Source organism: Lepus europaeus, chromosome 7 (genome assembly GCF_033115175.1).
Source record: "Lepus europaeus isolate LE1 chromosome 7, mLepTim1.pri, whole genome shotgun sequence".
Classification (NCBI taxonomy): Eukaryota; Metazoa; Chordata; class Mammalia; order Lagomorpha; family Leporidae; genus Lepus; species Lepus europaeus.
Window position 1 is genome coordinate 8,126,995 of NC_084833.1, and position 23,278 is coordinate 8,150,272.

General features: G+C 39.7%; 1 protein-coding gene across 1 annotated transcript in view; it reads left to right on the forward strand.

Moving 5' to 3' along the window:
• Positions 1-1,279: 1,279 nt before the first annotated feature.
• LOC133764139 (steroid transmembrane transporter SLC22A24-like) overlaps positions 1,280-23,278 on the forward strand; it is a 41,539-nt gene continuing 19,540 nt past the window's right edge. Inside the window, exons 1-5 of the mRNA XM_062197816.1 lie at positions 1,280-1,681; positions 3,591-3,694; positions 6,175-6,329; positions 6,422-6,590; positions 19,166-19,289. Of these exons, the coding sequence (XP_062053800.1) occupies positions 1,280-1,681; positions 3,591-3,694; positions 6,175-6,329; positions 6,422-6,590; positions 19,166-19,289 (954 nt within the window). The remainder of the gene's footprint in view (positions 1,682-3,590; positions 3,695-6,174; positions 6,330-6,421; positions 6,591-19,165; positions 19,290-23,278) is intronic.

The following is a 23,278-nucleotide window of genomic DNA, read 5'->3' on the forward strand; positions in this document are numbered from 1 at the left end:
CAAATTTATATTTATTTAATGAAAGTTTTTGAAGGGAGGAGAGAACATCCACTTTGCTTATGGCTGTTTCCAAATACCGATGGAGTCTATGGTCACAAGAGGTTTCCAAAACCTTGGCAGCCCATGGCAAGAGCCTCGGTTCATCACTGATGTCATAAAAAAAAAGTGTTAATTGTTAAAGGAACAACAGCAGTCACTGTGCACTTGCTCTTCATGTAGGACCTTTGTCTCTATTGAATTGTAATATGAGAATGGACTGCAAATTCTCTCCGTAAACTGCACTCTACGTGTTGTGTGTGTGTGTGTGGGTACAAAGTGTTGATGTATACCATTAGCATGGAGTTGGTCCTCTGTAAATAAAGTCATACTAAAAATGAATCATAATGAAGAAGGAGATGGGAGAAGAAGAGGGAGGAGGATGGGAGCTGGGTGAGGGTGGGAAATGGGAAAAAAAACCACTATATTCCTAAAGTTGTATCTATGTAAAAATGTATTCATTAAATAAAAATTTAAAAAATAAACTATAACTCTTGGAAGAGAAAGAAAGGAAGGAAGGAAGGAAAAGAAAGATGAATGAAAGAAAGAAAGAAAGAAAAAAAGACAGACAGACAGACTTGATCAGCCCTTTCTCACTGTAGAGGAACAGTTACTATTTTATTCTTTTTGGAAAAAACCTTAAAATCACTATCACTGGTATAAGATGAACTGAAGCAGAATTTCAGTTACCAGCAGTCAGCATTTCCAGTCAACATTCCACTTTGCTTTCTTTTAACTAAGAGTCTTTTCATTAACCTTGAGTCAGAATCCATTTCTAACCAAGAAAAAGCACTACTCTGACGCTTGAGAGAAACACCATCAGGCACTTCACTTGTAAGTCTCCTGCAACCCTTCTCTGAAAATAAGTACAGACATTGAGCATGTATACTTTAGGTCATATGGAGATGCCATCCAGCTGAAAGTCTGCTCCACTCTCGCGAACTTCAGGGGTCAGGTTCATTCATGGAGAAGTGTTTTAGCAGGATCAGTCATCAATAAATGACGTCTCTCAGCCAAATAATTGCATCTGTGACTATTTTTTGACCTGTTGGCTGCCAAAATCAAAGAACTGTGGAAACTCCTGTCTCTGCTCTTCTGCAGTGCTGAGACCAGGCCTATTGAGAAAGTGGGGCCAAGATCAACACAGCACTAGAGGACTTGGTGAAAGGAAACATTTTCTTCCTCTGAATTTATCTCCGTAGAGTCACTGTGCTTCACCTTGGAGATAACCTGCTCAGCCTCAATGGCCTTCGATGTGCTCCTGGAACAAGCTGGAGATCTGGGGAGATTTCAGATCCTTCAGATTGCTTTCTTATTTGTCGCCAATGTTATAACATACACTCATATTCTGTTGGAGAACTTCACTGCAGCCATCCCTGGGCATCGCTGCTGGGTGCCCCTCCTGGATAACCACACAGCCTCTGGCAATGACTCTGACATCCTCAGCCAAGACGCCCTCCTGAGAGTCTCCATCCCACTGGACTCAAACCTGAGGCCAGAGAAGTGCCGTCGCTTCACCCATCCCCAGTGGCAGCTCCTTCATCTGAACGGGACCTTCCCCAATGTAAGTGAGTCAGACACAGAGCCCTGTGTGGATGGCTGGGTGTACAATCAGAGCTCCGCCTCCTCCACCATTGTGACTAAGGTAAGAGTCCTCATTAAACCTTTTTATAGAGAAGTGATGTGAAATTAAGTTGTTTGGATTTAACAAACGAATGGACTGAGAATTCTCTACCAACTTATTTTATCAAATTAAGAAGTCTTCATTCCTTCAGCAGTTAGCAATTGTTTATCTGTACCACAATATCAAGGGTGGAGGTTAATGAATTGAACAAACTATACCTCAACCTACTACTATATCATTTTATATAGAAAGGATAACCCTAAATGTTAAAAATAATTGAAGTGTTACATGCAAAATGTTATGCTGGGTCGGTGTTGCTCAGTACTGATTGCAAAACTTAAGCACAATGCAAGTAAATCAGAACCTATATACATAGGATCCAGGCATCAGTCCTGTTGAAGCTCTTTAGCTGATTGGATGAGTGGCCAATACAAATGGCCAACAGATATGTGGGGGAAATGGTCAATATTACCAGTTCTCACATAAATGAAAATAAAATCAAAACCACAATGAGATATCACCTACTCCAGTTAGAATGGTTGTCATCAAAAAGACAAAAAGTAACGTTGGCTGCCCTGAATGTGGAAGAAAGGGAACTCTTACACACTATTGCTGGAATGTAAATTAGTTCAGCCATTATGGACAACAGTATAAGACTTCTTCAAAAACTAGAAAGAGAACTGCCATATGACCTAGCAAACTCACCACTGGGTATATGTCCAAAAGACATGAAATCATTGTTTCAAAAAGTCATCTCTGCTCCACCACGGTCATTGCTCTTCACAGTAGCCAAGATTTGACATCAACCAGGTTTCCATCATCACATGAGTCAATAAAGAAAATACGGGTGCCCACATTGTAGTTGAGTGGGTTAATATGCAACCTGCAAAGCTGGCATCCAACGTAAGCACTGATTTGATGCCAAAGTGCTCCACTTCTCTGCTAATGCTCCTGGGAAAGCAGAAGAACATGTCCCAGGTGCTTAGGCCCCTGAGACAGAGTTCCAGATCCTGTTTTTTTCCCCTTCTCAGCCCTGGCTATTACAACCATTTGTGGAGTGAACCAGTGCATGGAAGATCTTTCTCTCTGTGTGTGTCTTTCTCTAACTCTCTGTAACTGTGACTTTCAAATATGTAATAAATGAATATTTTCCAAAGGAAATACAATTTATATATAATAGATTTCCACTCAGTTATTTAAAAAGAATGAAATCCTGTCATTTGCATCAAACTGGATAGAACTGAAAGACATCATGTTAATTGAAATAAGTTAGACACAGGAAGACAAATGTTACATGTTCTTCCTCATATATGGAGCTAAAATAAACCTCAATATAAGCACAGTTTTTAATTACTATAAGCTGTGAGAGATGGAAGGCACAGAGGAAGCTTGGAATGGGTTGTATGGGAACTCCTCACGTAACTAAAATTCTGTGCTTTTTTAAAACATCTAAACTGAAAAATTTTAAAAAGAAAAACCAAACATTTTATAATAATTAAGCATAAGATGTAGAGTAACATGTTGATGACATGATGAGGGGAAAAAACTGAATTTTCCTAAGTATTTAAATTTTGATAACTTAAGTTTCTTAAAAATACATTTTATGTTATTTTAATTTTGGTACCTCACAAATGTGTTGAACAGTAATACAGTAAATGGATTTGGAGCTCTAGGAGAAAAATTACTAAAGACGTGTACACACGTGGTAACAGAAGGGTATGGCGTAAAAGAGGCAGTGACAATTGAAAGGTAGATATAAGTTTCAGTATTTCTAGAGTGTGGGCAACCAGAGGGAAGTGACTGTAGATGAAATTGGAGAAGGCAGAACCCCGTAGCAGGAGCTCGTGTGTATCATATGGAGGAGTTTGTGGCCAGGCTCCACCAAAGGGCTGAAGCTCTCCTAAAACTCTGCTGTGCTGTTTCCTCCCAGTGGGACCTCGTCTGTGAGTCTCAGTCACAAAAATCAGTGGTTCAAACCCTGTTCCTGAGTGGGTCGCTGCTGGGAAGTCTGATATTTGGCTATCTTTCAGACAGGTAAGTGTCACCTCACTTTATTTTGGGTTGTTGATCACATGATCCACACATCATGTATTTTAGAAGACTTTGATGAGCTCACACTGTGCCCTTTATGTTGGGCTACATACTCACCTAATTGTCTGATTTCAGGGAGCTACAACAATAAGCAGGTTTGCTACATGACCAGGATATTATAATTTTTTTTTAATTTTTTTTTTGACAGGCAGAGTGGATAGTGAGAGAGACAGAGAGAAAGGTCTTCCTTTTACCGTTGGTTCACCCTCCAATGGCCGCCGCGGTAGCGCGCTGCGGCCGGCGCACCGCGCTGATCCGATGGCAGGAGCCAGGTGCTTCTCCTGGTCTCCCATGGGGTGCAGGGCCCAAGGACTTGGACATCCTCCACTGCACTCCCTAGCCACAGCAGAGAGCTGGCCTGGAAGAGGGGCAACCGGGACAGGATCGGTGCCCCGACCGGGACTAGAACCCGGTGTGCCGGCGCCGCAAGGCGGAGGATTAGCCTATTGAGCCGCGGCGCCGGCCAGGATATTATAATTTGTTATGACAAATAGATTCATTGTGTACATAATAGGAGACATAAAAAGACATCTAAATAAGATTCAAGCAAGTTTCATGAGTGACTTTCAAAGCACATTGAAGGGTTTGAGATTTATGAATTGGATTTAGTTCAATAAAAAAAGAGGCAAATGATTTCAGGCATGTTCAAAAGCACAAAATTATGAAAGAATGTTATTGGCCTTGGCGATGGTAGGAAACAACTGGAACCTGTGAGATCAATGCTGATGGACACTTGTAGACTGCCATCATTTTGTGTCTCAGCATAGATGCACATATACAGTGGGTAGTCATTGTTGTAAACATTCTTGTGAAACAACATAAGGCAGATATGGTGGTAAACCTGACAGCATAACCTGAGAGCTGATCCTTGTGAAATAGGTACAATAGGTAATTTTTGCAATAATAAAATGAAAATAATCTTAAGAAATTATGGTGACATGGTTTGGTATAAGAAGTTAGTGATTCTGTGTGTCCTGAAACTGCTTCTCCTGAAGGAGACAACCATTTCTGTCACTCAGGGTGTCTCTTACTAGAACATCCAGAGAACTACAGACGCTCATTGCCATCCAGTTGTCTTAGTTAAAAGCTATGACTTTGAGCTTACACAGTTATATATTACATGTACAGAATTAACTTGCCCCTAGCTTTCCATTCTGTCTATTCCCTTATTCTGTTGACTTTCCACTACAAACTTTTCTCCAACTCTGCCCCGGGAATGTGGTCCCTCCCCTATTCTTCTGGTATCTTCCTGTGGTCAAAGTCAGCATGTACTTCCCTGTTTAACCATCTGAGATCTCTGCCCCAAGTTTTCAAACACCAACCTCAGTACTACAATTGAAATGGCAGAATCAGTGGGTGAGCAAATGGATGAAAGAGTTTAGATAATATATGAATAAGTTTTCTTGAAACGTAAGTTTACGTTACACTTTTAAGCAGTATAATTTTAAAATATGACATATTCATGAGTTTATTTGTGAAGGTGTGTTTGTTTCCATTACTAAAAGGCTGTCTCAAGTGAGAGAGATCTTCCATTGTTAGTTCATATCCCAAATACCCCAAACAGCCAAGGTTGTACCAGGGTGAAGTCAGGAGCCCAGAAATCTTTCTGGGTCTCCCGTATGTGCAGCAGTCACCCACGTACTAGAGCCATCATCGGCTGCCTTCCAAGATGCATTGTCAGAAAGCTGCATGAGAAACAGAATGCCTGGGACTCAAAGTAGCAGTCCTACTTGGAAGGCTGGCATCCCAACTGACAACTAAACCTTTACACACTAATTCCTGGCCCTCATGTAAATTTGTATCAACAATAAGAAAAACAAACTATCATCACATGCATCAATATCCAGGAAACATTATATAACATAGGATCACATGTTATACTATTCCAATTTTTTAAAATAGAAATGAAACAAATTAATATGTGGTAGTTTAAGTTGTAAAATTATATAGTTTGTTGCGAGTAGGGGCTAACAGAATCCACAAAAAAAGGATTCTTGTCTAGAACAATGATCTTTTTGACCAGGAACTGGTTTAGTGAGTACCTTGTTTTTTGAAAAGCCTTTTTGTTGATAGTTCAGAAAGTACAGCTCTCTTGATTTCACTCCTCACTGCTCTAAACACTATATTCAATGTGTACTTATGTATAACAAACTTTTGGGATAACTTCCCATATTTCATTTTCTTTCATATGGCTTCATATGGAAAATGTCTTCCTGGTGACTGTTGACTGACAGAGAGTTGATAATGGTCTCATATGGACTAGGAGGATCACATCTGATTTCTGCTGTTGACAAATATAATTATTCCACTAGCCTCCAATGCAGTGTTCCAAACAACAAACATTTATCCTGACTTTGAAGATGTACCCTCTTGTGTTAAGTTTTCCACACATTATTTCCTTCCTAAATAATCTTATTTCTTAGGTATGGAAGGAAGGGGGTTTACACATGGTGTCTCCTCCAGACGGCCATCTTGGACACCTGTGCCACCTTTGCTCCCACCTTCCTCATCTTCTGCATTCTACGCTTCTTGGCTGGATTTTCTGTCATAATTATTTTGTCAAACTCTTCCATCCTTGGTAAGTTAACAATTTAAGATTTAAATTGTATCTATGCCTTGAATTGACCTAGAATTTGCCCTTTGACTGAAATAACTGTATATGTTTTTCAGCATCCGAGTGGGCAGTAACCAACTCACAACATATAGGAGTAACACTGATGTTATGTGCCCACAGTGTTGGGCAGATACTCTTGGGAGGATTAGCTTTTGCCATTCGAGACTGGCACACACTGCATCTGACTGTGTCTGTACCCTTGTTTGTCCTCTCCTTGCTCTCCAGGTATGTACAACCACAGGGGAGTCTACTGTGGGAACACACGGGAAAATCTTGACATTTAACATGTTTGGTACTGGCCTGACACTGAGCCATGGTCTCTATTCAAAACCATTGGACTACTTGAAATGCAAAGAAGGGAAGAGAATGGGACTTCACCATGGAGGCTGAGACTTGGTAGGCATAATTGCAGTACATTAGAGAAAGAATTATTATGAAATCATTTTAATAGAAAGCAATAGTACAAAGTCATGAGGCAAAGACATTATTTATGTAACTTTGGAAGGCACTATGTCATGGCGATCTTTGGTGGCTCTTGCCCATGTGATATTGCTCTAAAGACAATGAGCTGCTCTCTGCAAGTGTTGACACAAGAAGAGTATGCTTTTCCAGCATTAAGAATTGGCATGCATGGGACTCCAAATCCCATTAAGTTGGCAGGTACCAATGCCATCTTTTTTGTTTTTAAAATTTCAATTATCTTTATATACAGAAGATCAATTTAGCATATATTAAGTAAAGATTTCAATAGTTTGCACCCACACAGAAACACAAAGTGTAAAATACTATTTGATTACTAGTTATAGCATCAATTAAACACCTAAGAATAATTGTGTATTAATTACAGAGTTCAACCAATAGTTTTAAGTAGAACATAAAAAATACTAAAAGGGTAAAGTATTAAGTTCTTTTTTTTCTTTTTTTTTGTTTGTTATATAGTTATTATTTTTTTATTTAATAAATGTGAATTTACAAAGTGCAACTTTTGTATTGTTGTGGCTTCCCCCACCACAACCTCCCTCCCTCCCGTGGCCCTCCCCTCTCCCTCTCCCTCTCCCATCCCGCCCTTCATCAAGTTTCATTTTCAATTACCTTCATATACTGAAGATCAACTTAGTATATACTAAGCAAGGATTTCAACAGGCTGCATTCACACAACCGCACAAGGTATAGGGTATTGTTCGACTAGTAGTGTTTTTACGTTTCATAGTAAAACACATTAAGGACAGAGATCCTACGTGGGGAGCATGTACCCAATGACTCCCGTTGTTGATTTAACAATTGGCACTCTTATTTATGATGTCAGCAATCACCCGAGACTCTTGCTATGAGCTGTCTAGGCTATGGAAGTCCCTTGAGTTCACCGACTCTGAACTTGTTTAGTCAAGGCCGTGTCACAGTGGAGGTTCCTTCCTCCCTTCAGAGAAAGGCACCTCTCTCCTTGATGGCCTGTTCCTTCTGCTGGGGTCTTGTTCACCAGGGTCTTTCATTTAGATTGTTTTTTGCCACCATGTCATGGCTTTCCATGCCTGTGAGACTCTCATGGACCTTTTAGCCAGATCCGAATGTCCCAAGGGTTGATTCTGAGGCAGGAGTGCTGTTTTGGGCGTTTGCCATTCTATGAGTCTGCTGTGTGTCCTGCTTCCCCCACAGGATCATTCTCTCCCTTTTAATTCTATCCTTCATTTTTTGCTTACACTGGTCTTATTTATGAAATCTCTTCGACACATACCCTATCTTTTTGATCGGTTGTGTATTTATACTTATCACTTTACCAAGTGCGCTGGCCCAATGCCACCTTACTAGTTAAAGTGATCAGTTTAATTTCATAACTGATCACAAAGATAGGATTAATGTCAAAGGGATCACTGAAATAAGACCAAGTGTCTGCTAATAATGATTGATAGACTTAAAAAAGAGAGAACGATCCAACATGGAAAGTAGGACATAAGCAGACTCTTAAAATGAAAAATGCCCTAAACAGCACTCTGACATCTGAATCAGATGTTAAGGCATTTGGATCTGGCTACAGAGCACATGAGAGCGTTTCAGGCATGGAAAGCCAAGACACTGGCAAAAAATGACCTACATGAAAGATCTCTGTGAGAGATTCCAGTGGAAAAAGGGGCCATCAAAGAGGGAGGTACCTTTTTAAGGGAGGAGAGAACTTCCACTTTGCTTATGGTTTGTCTAAATAATGTCGGCATTTGTGGACTCAAGAGGCTTCCATAGCCTTGGCAGCTCATGACAAGAGCCTCGGGTGATTAGTGACATCATAAATAACAGTATCAGTTGTTAAATCAACAACAGGAGTCACTGTGACTTGTTCCACATGTAGGACCTCCATCCTTAGTGTATTGTACTATGAGAATTAACAGTAAAACAAGTCTTCAAATAGTGCTTTATACTTTGCGTGTATGGGTGCAAACTGTTGAAATCTTTACTTAGTATGGAGTTGATCTTCTATATATAAAGATAATTAAAAATGAATCTTAATGAAGAATGGGATGGGAGAGGGAGTATGAGGTGGGATGGTTGGGAGTGGGAGGGCAGGTATGGGTGGAAGGACCACTATAATCCAAAAGCTGCACTTATGAAGTTTATATTTATTTAATAAAAGCTTTCTTTTTTTATTTATTTTTTTTTGACAGGCAGAGTGGACAGTGAGAGAGAGACAGAGAGAAAGGTCTTCCTTTGCCGTTGATTCACCCTCCAATGGCCGCCGCGGTAGCGCGCTGCGGCCGGCGCACCGCGCTGATCCGATGGCAGGAGCCAGGTGCTTCTCCTGGTCTCCCATGGGGTGCAGGGCCCAAGGACTTGGACCATCCTCCACTGCACTCCCTGGCCACAGCAGAGAGCTGGCCTGGAAGAGGGGCAACCGGGACAGGATCGGTGCCCCGACCAGGACTAGAACCCGGTGTGCCGGCGCCGCAAGGCGGAGGATTAGCCTAGTGAGCCGCGGCGCCGGCCCAATAAAAGCTTTCTATAAAAAGGAAAAGAATTGGCATGGAGGCAACTTCTAGGAAAATTAAAGAAAAAGACCTCCATACCTTTCTCTGAAGGGAGGAGAAAACTTCCACTTTGACTATGACCCTATCGGAATAAGACCAAAGTCAGTGAACTCTAAAGGCTTCCATAGCCCTGGCAACTCATGACTAGAGCCTAGGGAGATTACTGATGCCATGAACAGGAGTATCAAATTGTTAAGTCAGCAACAGAAGTCACTGTGTACTTACATCCCATGTGGGATCTGTCCTTAATGTGTTGTCTAATGTGCAGTGATGCTATAACTAGTACTGAAACAGTATTTTTATACTTTTTGTTTCTGCGTGGGTACAAACTGATGAGATCTTTACTAATTATATACTGAATAGATCTTCTGTATATAAAGATAATTGGAAATGAAAAAAAAACTGGTGTTAAATTGGAAATGGCATAGAAAATTAATTATTTTTTTTACTTAAACTTTTATTTAATGAATATAAATTTCCAAAGTACACCTCATGGGTTACAATGGCTTCCCCCTCCCAAAACTTCCCTCCCACCCACAACCCTCCCCTTTCCCGCTCCCTCTCCCCTTCCAATCACATCATGATTCATTTTCAATTCTCTTTATATACAGAAGATCAGTTTAGTATATATTAGGTAACGATTTCAACAGTTTGCCCCCATATAGTAACACAAAGTGAAAAAAAATACTGTTGGAGTACTAGTTATAGCATTAAATAAGAGTGTACAGTACATTAAAGACAGAGATCTTACATAATATATTTTTAATTAATTAATTTTCTATGCCATTTCCAATTTAACACCAGGTTTTTCCTTTTTCCATTTCCAATTATCTTTATGTACAGAAGATCGATTCAGTATATAATTAGTAAAGATCTCATCAGTTTGTACCCACACAGAAACACAAAGTGTTAAAATACTGTTTCAGTACTAGTTATAGCATCACTGCACATTAGACAACACATTAAGGACAGATCCCACATGGGATGTAAGTACACAGTGACTTCTGTTGCTGACTTAACAATTTGATACTCCTGTTCATGGCGTCAGTAATCTCCCTAGGCTCTAGTCATGAGTTGCCAGGGCTATGGAAGCCTTTAGAGTTCGCTGACTTTGATCTTATTCCGATAGGGTCATAGTCAAAGTGGAAGTTCTCTCCTCCCTTCAGAGAAAGGTACCTCCTTCTTTGATGGCCCTGTTCTTTCCACTGGGATCTCACTCACAGAGATCTTTCATTTAGGTCTTCTTCTTTTTTTCTTTTCCATGGTATCTTGGCTTTCCATGCCTACAATACTCTCATGGGCTCTTCAGCCAGATCCAAATGCCTTAAGGGCTGATTCTGAGGCCAGAGTGTTGTTTAGGACGCCTGCCATTCTATGAGTCTACTGTGTATCCCACTTCCCATGTTGGATCTTTCTCTCCCTTTTTGATTCTATAAGTTAGTATTAGCAGACACTTGTTGTTAATTAATTAATTTTAAAAAAAATATTATGTAGGATCTCTGTCTTTAATGTGCTGTACACTGTTATTTAATGCTATAACTAGTACTCCAACAGTATTTCTTTTCACTTTGTGTTGCTATATGGGGGCAAACTGGTGAAATCTTTACTTAATATATACTAAACTGATCTTCTGTATATAAGGAGAATTGAAAATGAATCATGATGTGATTGGAAGGGGAGAGGGAGCGGGAAAGGGGAGGGTTGTGGGTGGGAGGGAAGTTTTGGGAGGGGGAAGCCATTGTAACCCATAAGCTGTACTTTGGAAATTTATATTCATTAAATAAAAGTTTAATTTAAAAAAAAAGAAAAAGACCTCCAAAAATTGGACCCTTAATAAAAGCAAAAAAATCTATCAAAAATATAAGAATCACCTTTCAGAAATCTAAGCTAAGGTCTGCAGTGATTCAGTGAATCTTTCATTCTAGAAAAATAGCTGAATCCCAGTAAGAACAATTTGTTTCAGGTATTTTAAACATATCCTAATTTTATTTCCTACTCTTCTTGTATGGTGTAGTCTTGAAGAAAGAAAAATAATGATATATTCTTGTTGTTAGCAGAACAGCATTTGAGTTATTTCACAGACTCATTCACAGTAAGTTGTCATTATTTGACCAGCCTGGTGATTTGCCTAAGAACTCATATTGAGACAATTTGACTTGATTTTGACTTGCCCAGCACAGGAAAAAACAACAGCTATTTCACTGGAGTGTCTGAGGCACAAGTCTGGAAGAGAGGAGGGAAGTAGAAGAGATGTTGCCAGCATGGAGATACACAAGGGCCTTATAAAAAGGGAAACTAAGACCACAGCATTCAGAATCCCAACACTCAAGATTCACTCTAAAGCGGAAGGGACGCTGACAGGAAAATGATCAGCAGGACTCCTACTCATGTCACAGAAATCTGAAGCCTGTGGTTCTGGAGATACCTACTGTCCTCACAAACTGAGGCCTTTTAGGGGAGATTCATTGCCCCTGAGAAATAGCCCAGCCCATGTTAGGCCTTCCTCCACTCTGGTCTTTCATGCACAGTGCCTTCTTGAGCACCCATCCATTCAGGGTCCTTAAAACAGCCAACAACTGCCCCCAGAAGCTCATCACACCCAATCCCAAAACCAGCTGAGTTAGCACACCTACATTCCTAGAGGCTCAGCAGTATCCAAGCAGGTTTCCTAAGGCAAAGCCCACTGATGCCCCTGCAGAGCCATCAGGCAATCCTGTCTACCTTCTTTCAGACCCAGGAAGCTGCCAAACCACCAGTTCTCCATCCTTGGCTTACTGATACCCCGGCCAGCAGCCAAGGCTCACATAGAGTGCATGAGCATAGCTCTGGGGCTAACTCCCACAGTTCCAGGGTACAGGGGATCTGACCTTTCCCCACACATTGCCCTGGCTCTGACCACATTGCTGGTAGGAGCAGACTAGACAGACTAGCTGTGTGGCTTTCACTGCTGAGTATGGCACTCAGTGTGGGTTTGGGAGGGGCAGAAAGGAAAGCAAAGCAGCTTCCCTGCCCCAAGCCGGGCAGTGGCTCTAACCACAGTCAGCTCCCCAGCCTGAAGTAAAAGTCAATGGTTGACTGCGGAATTCCCTCTCAGTGAAAACTGTGGGTATTGGGTGTTCAGGGATTTCTTCCTGCCTCGATTTTAAGATGGGACCTCACAGCTGTGAGTTGGCTGCAGCAACCAGATGACTGCTGTGTTGTCTCTGTCTTCTCTCCTCTTGTCCCTGGAGTCTTTGTTTTGTTACTTTTTGCTGAAAATGTCCATAAGTCATGTCATGGCCCTGGAAACAGTTCTTCCTTTGTTCTTTTCATATCCCAGAGCAGCTTAAGTTATTCGGCCATCATGATTCCCCCAGATATCTATATTTTTAAAAAACTATTTTTTAACATAGGGGATGAAGACTTAGGTTTATTAATTTGAATGCCAGAATGAGAGAGAAAGAGAGAGAGAGAGAAGAAGGGAAGGAAGGAAGGAAGGAAGGAAGGAAGGAAGGAAGGAAGGAAGGAAGGAAGGAAAAGAAAGAGAGAGAGAGGAAGGAAGGAAGGAAGGAAGGAAGGAAGGAAGGAAGGAAGGAAGGAAGGAAGGAAGGAAAAATGAATGGAAGAGATTTTCCATTCATTGGTTCACTCCTCCAAATGGCTACAACAGTTTAGGCTGAGCCAGGCAGAGGTCAGGAGCCAGCAACTCAATCCAGATCTCCCAGGTGGATAGCAGGGGACCAAGCACTTGAACTATCTTCTCCTGCTTTCCCACACACACTGTCAGGGAGGCAGAACTGAAATGGTGCCTTCAGGCTGGAACTAGTGCTCTGATATGGGATGCCATCATTTTAGGCAGCAACTAACCCACTGGTGCATAATTCTAGTGTCACTATTTTTTTAATTCCCATATTTTGATTTATAATCATTTCTTACCCTCAGGAGCAATTTCCAGTATGAATTTAGAAAGAAATTTTGAATTTTAATAAATCAGCAACTTATGAAAATATTTTTACTAATAGTAGCAATGACTTCCATAGATTTTTAAGAAACCAAGAGTACAGGTATTTGGAAACATTTGTTTTTTACATTTACCAATACATTTTTTATAATTATACTTAATTACCTAACAAACTAAAATATGTGATGAATATATTTATTATTCTGCAAGCAACAATTCTCAAAGCTAATTGTACTGCATAGGATGCAATAAAAATTGCATCACAGATTTACCTGGTTTTTTTTTTGCTAAATATTCTTTAAATATTTTTAGTTTTTCAAATGTTATTTGATAAATAAATTTCCAAAGCACAACTTTTTGATTATACGGTGTCAGGTTGTAGATTCAGATCGTTAATCCATGTTGAGTGGATTTTTGTGTAAGGTAAGGGTCTTGCTTCATGCTTCTGCACATGGAAATCCAGTTTTCCCAGCACCATTTTGTTGAATAGACTGTCCTTGCTCCAGGAATTGGTATTAGATCCTTGATCAAATATAAGTTGGCTGTAGATGTTTGGATTGATTTCTGGTGTTTCTATTCTGTTCCATTCGTCTATCCATCTGCTTCTGTACCAGTACCATGATGGTTTGATAACTGCCCTGTAGTATGTCCTGAAATCTGGTATTGTCATGCCTCCGGCTTTGTTCTTGTAGTACAAGATTGCTTTCGCTATTAGAGGTCTCCTGTGCCTCCATATGAATTTCAGCATCATTTTTTCCAGATCTGAGAAGAATGTCTTTGGTATTTTGATTGGTATTGCATTGAATCTATAAATTGCTTTTGGGAGAATGGACATTTTGATGATGTTGATTCTTCCAACCCATGAGCATGGAAGATTTTTCCATTTTTGTTATCCTCTTCTATTTATTTCTTTAAGTTTTTGTAATTCCCATCGTAGAGATCTTTAACGTCATTGGTTAAGTTTATTCCAAGGTATTTGATTATTTTCTGGCTATTGTGAATTGGATTGATCTTAGCAGTTTTTTGTCAGCCAGAGAATCGCCTATGTATAAAAAGGCTGTTGATTTTTGTGCACACATGCGACCTACCTGAATTGAACCATGAAGACATAGAAAATGTAAACAGACCCATAACTGAGACAGAAATTGAATCAGTAGTAAAGGCAATCCCAACAAAGAAAAGCCCAGGACCAGATGGATTCACTGCTGAATTCTACCAGACATTTAAAGAACAACTAATTCTAATTCTTCTCAAACTACGCAGAACAATCGAAAAAGAGGGAGTCCTCCCAAATTCCTTCTATGAAACCAGCATCACCTTAATTCCTAAACCTGAAAAAGATGCAGCAGAGAAAGAGAATTACAGACCAATTTCCCTGATGAACATAGATGCCAAAATCCTCAATAAAATTCTGGCCAATAGAATGCAACAACACATCAGAAAGATCATCCACCCAGACCAAGTGAGATTGATCCCTGGTATGCAGGGATGGTTCAATGTTTGCAAATCAATGTGACAGACCTCATTAAAAAAGTGCAAAAGAGGCCGGCACCGCGGCTCACTAGGCTAATCCTCCGCCTTGCGGCGCCAGCACACCGGGTTCTAGTCCCGGTCGGGGCACCGGATTCTATCCCGGATGCCCCTCTTCCAGGCAAGCTCTCTGCTGTGGCCAGGGAGTGCAGTGGAGGATGGCCCAAGTTCTTGGGCCCTGCACCCCATGGGAGACCAGGATAAGCACCTGGCTCCTGCCATCGGATCAGCGCGGTGCACCGGCCGCAGTGCGCCAACCGTGGCGGCCATTGGAGGGTGAACCAGCGGCAAAGGAAGACCTTTCTCTCTGTCTCTCTCTCTCACTGTCCACTCTGCCTGTCAAAAAAAAAGTGCAGAAGAAAAACCATATGATTATATCAATAGATGCAGAGAAAGCATTTGATAAAATACAACACCCTTTCATGATGAAAACTCTAAGCAAATTGGGTATAGAAGGAACATTCTTCAATACAATCTGAGAAATTTATGAAAAACCCACAGTCAGCATCCTATTGAGTGGGGGAATTTTGGAAGTATTTCCACTGCGATCTGTACTAGACAGGGATGCCCACTCTCACCATTGCTATTCAACATAGTACTGGAAGTTTTAGCCAGAGCCATTAGGCAAAAAAAGAAGTGAAAGGGATGCAAATTGGGAAGGAAGAAGTCAAACTAACCCTCTTTGCAGATGATCTGATTATTTAGGGGATCCAAAGAACTCTACTAAGAGACTATTGGAACTCATAGAAGAGGGTTTTGTTTTTTGATCCATTAAGCCAGTCTGGGTCTTTTAACTGGAGAGTTGAGGCCATTAATGTTCAATGTGACTATTGATAAGTAGTAACTTTGCCCTTCATGTTCCCCAAAATATTTTCTAATATATGCTTTTAACTTCCTGTGATCTTTTACTGGGAGGTTTTCTTCCTTTACATTCTTCTGTATTGATAGCCATGTTTCTGTGTTTCTTTGTGTAACACATCTTTAAGCATCTATTTCAGGGGTGGAAGAGTGGCGACAAATTCTTTCAATTTCTGTTTGCTATGAGGGGTCTTTATTTCACCCTCATTCACAATTGAGAACTTTGCAGCATATACTATTCTGGGCTGGCAGTTTTTTTCTCTTAGTACCTGGGCTATATCTTGCCATTCCCTCCTAGCCTGTAAGGTTTCTGATGAGAAGTCAGCTGTGAGTCTAATTGGAGATCCTCTGAGAGTAATCTGGCATTTCTCTCTTGCACATCTGAGAATCTTTTCTTTATGTTTCACCGTGCTGATTTTGATTACAATGTGTCACGGTGAGGATCTCTTCTTTTCAAGTTTATTGGGAGTTCTATATACTTCCAGTGCCTGGATGTCTCTTTCTTTCTCCAAATCCATGAAGTTTTCTACTAGTATCTCACCAAAAATGCCTTCTTATCCTTCCCTTTCTCCATGCCTTCAGGAACTCCTAGAACCTGAATGTTGGTTTTTTTTAATAGTATACTGTAGATTTCCAACAATATTTCTTAGATCTAATTTCCTCTTCTTTTCTTTTGTTTGACTGCATACTTTCCTGTGCTCTGTCTTCTAAGTCCAATATTCTCTCTCCTGCTTCACTGATTCTGTTTTTATTTTTCAATTGAGTTCTTCATTTCATTTTGATTTCTCTTCAATATCTCAATTTCATGTTCTACTAAATTCCTCATTTCATTTTGATTCCTCCTTAAGATTTCATTTTCACAAGAGATTTTTCTGTCATGTGCTGCATTGATTTCAGTAGTTTATGCATTTGTTTTTGATAACTTCTAAATGTTCTTATCTTAAATTTTTTAGTTCCATTTCTTGAATTTCTTCTATCTCATCATATTCATAAACTGTATTGTAATGTCATGTCTTTTGGGAGCATCATGTTGTCTTCCTTGTTCTTGTTTCCTCAGTTTTTGCGTTTGTTGTTTGGCATTATGTAGATATTCTTTGGTTTCTTCTTCTTTTTTTCACTGTGGTGGCTTTTCTTGTTATACTATGACTCTAGATTAAGTGTACTGTCTGCTTTTGGTGAATCTCTAGAGGCTTGAGGTAGGTGTGGCCAGAGATCTTTGTTCAGTTCTTCAGGGATAAGGGTGTGCCGAAGGTGACACACCCAGGTTTGGCGTAGTAAATCTTTTCTCTCTCTCTCTCTCTCTCTCTCTCTCTCTCTCTCTCTCTCTCTCCTCTCTATCTCTCCTCTCTCTCTCTCTCTCTCTCTCTCTCTTAATAAGAAGGAAAGTAATTCCACTCAGCTGAGCTATTCTCTTCTATGGCAATCAGTGTCTCAGTGATAGCCCCAGTGAGTATAATATTTGTCTGCTCTGCCTCAAGGACACACAAAGGATCTGTGCAGTCCTCAGTGTAAGCCCAGATTCCCTTGCAATGTCTCTCCCTGGATAGCCAAAGTCACCAGAGTCTGTGGCATCTCCCACTGAGACTACTTACATCCCAGCCACACCGTGAATTCTCCCACACACCCTCAGTTTTTTTTTTTCCACAGTCCTGGTTCATAAGCTCCACACATTCACTTGGTCTTAGTCTCCTGTTATACTCCTCACCAGAGTCAGTTTTTTTGCTCTGCTGAGAGCAGCACAGCCCCAAGCTGGCACAGCAGTTACATATGTCCAACATGGCACCCACTGTATTGTCTCACGCACCTTTGTAAGGTGAGTAGACAGAATCTTGTCCATACTGGACCCTTTTTTTTTCTCTCCTCTAGTTAGGCTGGTGTACTTTCTCCCGTGGGGCTTCAGGCCTTGTTCCCTCTAGGCTCTTCCTGCTGCTTTTCCACAAGTGTCTTGGGCTACTGCATTTTCAACTCACCCCTCTTTCCAGCAGTGATGTGGAGACTCTTGGCAGCTGGGTTCTGAATCCCTGGGCACCTGTGCCCTCCACATAGATCCACCATGTCCCTCTAATTCTGGAACTGTTTCCTCTGTCGTTTTTTCCTTAACTCTTCCCTGAGACTACACTATCTCCACTTTTATTAAACTATCTTTTCCAGACTATCAGTGAGCTCCCTCCCTATAGTGCCATCTTGGAACCTCTGAGGTTTACCTGTATTATTTGTCCTTAAGTCAAGTTTACACCTCTATGATTTTAATATCTAACAAAATTAAGTATAACTTTTACTTGACCAGAAAATGCAAGCATAAAATATGCCAGTGACCCTGAAAACATCTTTAGTATATTTCTACAAACAAATTTGAAACAACCTATCAGAGATTTATTTAAATCCTGTGGACCAAAAGGTATTTGGATTAATTTAATAGTTTTAATTTGCATGAACACTGTATCATCTATAAAGTAGTTTTGAATAGCTTGACAATTAGCAATAGTTCTTCTTTAAAAGTTTGGTAGAATTCAGCAGTGAAGGCTCTAATCCTTGGCTTTTTGTTAAGAGGGGCTTTATTATTGATCCAATCTCCATCATGTTTATTGGTCTATTTAGGTTTTCTCTGTCTTCATGACTCAATTTAGGTAAATTGTATTTGTCCAGAAATAATAGTAACAATTATGCCTGAGATCAAGATTGAATAAATCTCTATTCTATGTGTCCAGCTTCATCTTAATTCCAAAGCCAGAAAAAGATACAAAAAAGAAAGAGAACTACCAATCCATATCCCTGATGAATGTGGCTGCAAAAATCCTTAACAAACTACTACCCATCTAAAACTCACAATATATCAAAAAAAGATTATCCACCCAGACCAAGTAGAATTATTCTGTGATATGCAGGGATGGTTCAATATACGCAAATCAATAATACAGCACATGAACAATTTGAATAAAAACCATATGATTATTTAAACCAATGAAGAGAAGGCAGTTGATAAAACACAGCACCCTCTCGTGATAAAAAAAAAAAGTTCTAGCTGCTCCACTTCCAATCCAGGTCTCTGCTATGGCCTGGGAAAGCAGCAGAAGATGGCCCAAGTCCTTGAGTCCCTGAACCCATGTGGGAGACCTGGAAGAAGCTCCTGGCTCCTGGCTACAGATCAGCACAGTTCCAGATTGTGGCCAACTGGAGAGTGAACCAGTGGGTGGAAGACCTCTCTCTCTGCCTCTCCTCTCTCTGTGTAACTCTGACTTTGAAAAAAATATATATATCTTAAAAAATAATAATAACATGTCCCAAATGCTTGAACCCCTATCCTTAGGAAGACCAGTACAGTGGAGAAGGCACATTGATTAAGTTACACTGCTAGAATTTATGTTAGTATTATATGGAAGCAGAAAGGAACCTCAAGTTAAGGTTGAGTGACAATTAAGCAATTGAGTGCTAACTGATCCTTTGCTGTGTTCTTTCAACAGGAGGCTGGTGGAGTCTGCTCGGTGGCTGATTACCACCAATCAGCTAGTTGAGGGCACGAAAGCACTTAGAAGGGTTGCACACATCAATGGAAAAAAGAGTGCTGGAGACATCCTGACCGTTGAGGTGATCTTTAAAGGGGAATTAAGTACTGGGAAAAAAGCCATGAACGCACAATCGCACTCATCTGGGTTCCTGAGGGATGCAGGCTAAAAATAGAATTTTGTGAGTGGGGTAATGCATCTCTACCCTGTTTCCCCATGGATTCATAATTTTATAGAGGGGTCACTGAAAAAATCGATCTGTCCTATTGCTAAGAATTTGAACAGAGATATTGCAATTCATTGGCATATGTGCATAGAAAATTGGAACATACATGTTGCAATTCCTTGGCATAAGTGCACATGGTAGTTTGAATCAACAGCTAAATGTCCAGACCTTGGATATGTAGTAGGAAATATTGAAAAAAATTTATTTCCCACTTTATCACTATCTCAAAGTCCCCTTTAGGATAATCAGAGCCTATAAAACAAAAAATCCCGATGTGACTCACCCATGTGATTGGTCACTAATTCATATAAAAACATTTATTTACCTACAGTACACCAGCTGGGTAATAGATACTAGTAGATGCATAATTCAGAGTCACTGAAATCAGTAACTTCCATCTTATAATTGGACACAAAATTAATAATTCATTGCATACATTGGAGGGTGAACCAATGGCAAAGGAAGACCTTTCTCTATTTCTCTCTGTCTCACTGTCCACTCTGCCTGTCAAAAAAAAAAAAAACCACAAGATTATAGAGGGAAGCTCAAAGATGGTGGAATAGGGAGGGAGCACACTGAAAGTCTGGGAAAAGACAGTTTAATAAAAGTGAAAATACTGTAGGCTCAGGGAAGAGTTAGGGGAAAAACAACAGAGGAAACTCTTCCAGAACTAGTGGGACACAGTGGACCTACGTAGAGGGCACGGGTGCCCATGGCTCGAGACCCCAGCTGCCGAATCTATGCACCAGCACTGGAAGGGGAGGTGAAGTGAAACCTCAGTAGTCCGAGACACTGGCAGGAAAGTGGAAGAAAGAGCCTAGAGGGAACGAGGCTTGAAGCCCCATGGGGGAAAGTTCACCAGCCTAACTAGAGGAGAGAAAAACAAAATATATATATATAAATATATATCATATATAATATTATATTTATATATAAATAATATATATTTATATTATATTTATATCACATAAATATAATAAATATGTTTATAACTAAATATATTTTATATAAATTAAATATTATATTATAATATAATATATAATTTTATATTATAGTATATATTATAATATGATATAATATATAATTTATATTATAAATATATTTATGTTATAATATATAAAATATGTATTATATTATATATAATACATATTTTATATATTATATATATATTTTATATATATTATATATATATATAAAAGGGAATGGTACGGACACTATTCTCTCTCTCCTCTCACCATACAAAGGAGAGCAAGACAATAGAGCAGGCGCCATTTTGGACATACATAAAAGATGCGCCCACCATCACACAAGCAAAAAACCTGACTCTGGTGGGGAGAAAGAACAAGAGGTTAGGACATAAAATCTGTATAGCTAATGAACTGAGACTGTGAAAAAAAATCGAGAGTGTGTGAGAGGACTCATGGAGTACCAGAGAAGTGAGTACTCTCCAGAGATGCCAAAATCTTGGTAACCTTGGCAACCTGGTGGGAGATTGCAGGGGAATTTGACCTTACACTGAAGACTGCACAGCTCCTTTGTGTGGTCCTTGGGACAGAGCAGACAAATATTATACCCACAGGAGCCAGAGTTTAGACACTGACTGCCTTCAACTCTGCTCAGCTGTGCAGATTTACTCCCCTTCTGAACAAAAAAGAAAGAGAGAGAGAGAGAGAGAGAGAGAGAGAAGGCTTACCACACCAAACCTGGGTGTGTCACTTTTGGTGCACCCTTAACCCTGAAGAACCAAACAGAGCTCACTGGCCACACCCATCATAATCCTCTAAGGCTCCATCAAAAGCAGACAGTCCACTTAATCTAGGGTAATAGTATACCGAGAAAAACACCCACAGTGACAGGGGAAAAAAAAATGAAAAAAAAAAAAAACAAAGAATATCTCCACAATGCCAAGCAACAAATGTAGAAACTGAGGAAATAAGAACAAGGAAGACATTATGATGCCCCAAATGAACAAGACACCCCAATTCAAGATTACGAAGATGATGAGATAGAAGAAATGCAAGATACAGATTTCAAAAATTTATGATAGGAACATTTAGAAGTTCTCAAAAACAAATTTTTGAACCACAGAAATCCTTAATGGACAGAATACAAGATCTCTCTTGTGAAAATGGAATCTTAAGGAGGAATCAAAATGAAATGAAGTATCTAGTAGAACATGAAATTGTGATAATGAAGAGAAATCAAAATGAAATGAAGAATTCAATAGATCAAATGACAAACACACTAGAGAGCCTTAAAAACAGAATGAGTGAAGCAGAAGAGAAAATATCAGACTTAAAACACAGAACACAGGAAAGTATACAGTCAAACAAAAGAAAAGAAGAGGAAATAAGAAATCTAAAAAATAGTGTTGGGAATCTACAGGATACTATTTAAAAACCCAACATTCAGGTTCTAGGAGTTCCTGAAGGCATGGAGAGAGAGAAAGGATTAGAAGGCCTTTTGAGTAAAATACCAACAGAAAATTTCCTGGGTTTTGAGAAGGATAGAGACATCCAAGTACAGGAAGCTCATAGAACCCCTAATAAAAGTGACCAAAGGAGATCCTCACAGCAACACATTGTACTCAAACGGAACACAGTGAAACATAAAGAAAAGATTCTAAAATGTGCAAGAGAGAAACATCAGATTATTCTCAGATGATCTCCAATTAGATCCACAGCAAAATTCTCATCAGAAACCCTCCAGGGTAGGAGGAATGGTGAAATATAGCCCAGGTAATAAGAGAAAAAAACTGACAGCCAAGAATATTATATCCTGCAAAGCTCTCATTTGGGAATGAAGGTGAAATAAAGACCTTTCATAGCAAACAGAAATTGAAAGAATTTGTCGCCACTCGTCCAGCCCTGCAAAACATGCTTAAAGATGTGTTACATACAGAAACACAGAAACATGGTAATCAATATAAAAGAAGGTAAAGGAAGAAAACCTCACAGTAAAAGATCACAGGAAGCTCAATGCATAGATTAAAAATGTCTTTGGGAAAATGGCGGACTTAGTCACTACTTATCAACAGTCACATTGAATGTTAATGGCCTCAACTCTCCAGTTAAAAGACACAAACTGGCTGAATGGATCAAAAAACAAAACCCATCTATTTGCTGCTTACAAGAAACACATCTTTCCAACAAAGATGCATATAGACTGAAAGTTAAAGGTTGGAAAAAGATATTCCATACCAACAGAAACCAAAAAACAGCTAGCACCGCCATCTTAATATCAGACAAAATAAACTTTAACAAAAAAGCTGTTAAGAGAGACAAAGAGTGGCGCTATATAATGATTAAGGGGTCAATTCAGCAGGAAGATGTAACTATTATAAACATATATGCACCTAATTACAGGGCACCAGTTTATTTAAAAGATATGTTAAGTGACTTAAAGAGAGAATTAGACCCCATTCATTAGTACTGGGGGACTTCAATACACCACTCTCAGAAATAGACAGATCAATTGGACAGAAGATCAACAAGGAAACAGCAGATTTATTGACACTATAGCCCAAATGGATCTAACAAATATCTACAGAACTTTCAATCCTACATTCAAAGAATTTATATTCTTCTCAGCAGTGCATGGAACCCTCTCTAGGATTGACTACATACTAGGCCATAAAGCAAGTCTCAGCAAATTCAAAAGAATTAGAATCACACTATGAATCTTCTAGGACCACAGTGGAATGAAGCTGGAAATTAGTAACTCAGGAATCCCTGGGTAATATGCAAACACATGGAGACTAAACAACATGCTCCTGAATGAACAATGGGTCATAGAAGAAATTAAAAGAGAAATCAAAAATTTTCTGGAAATAAATGAGGATAACA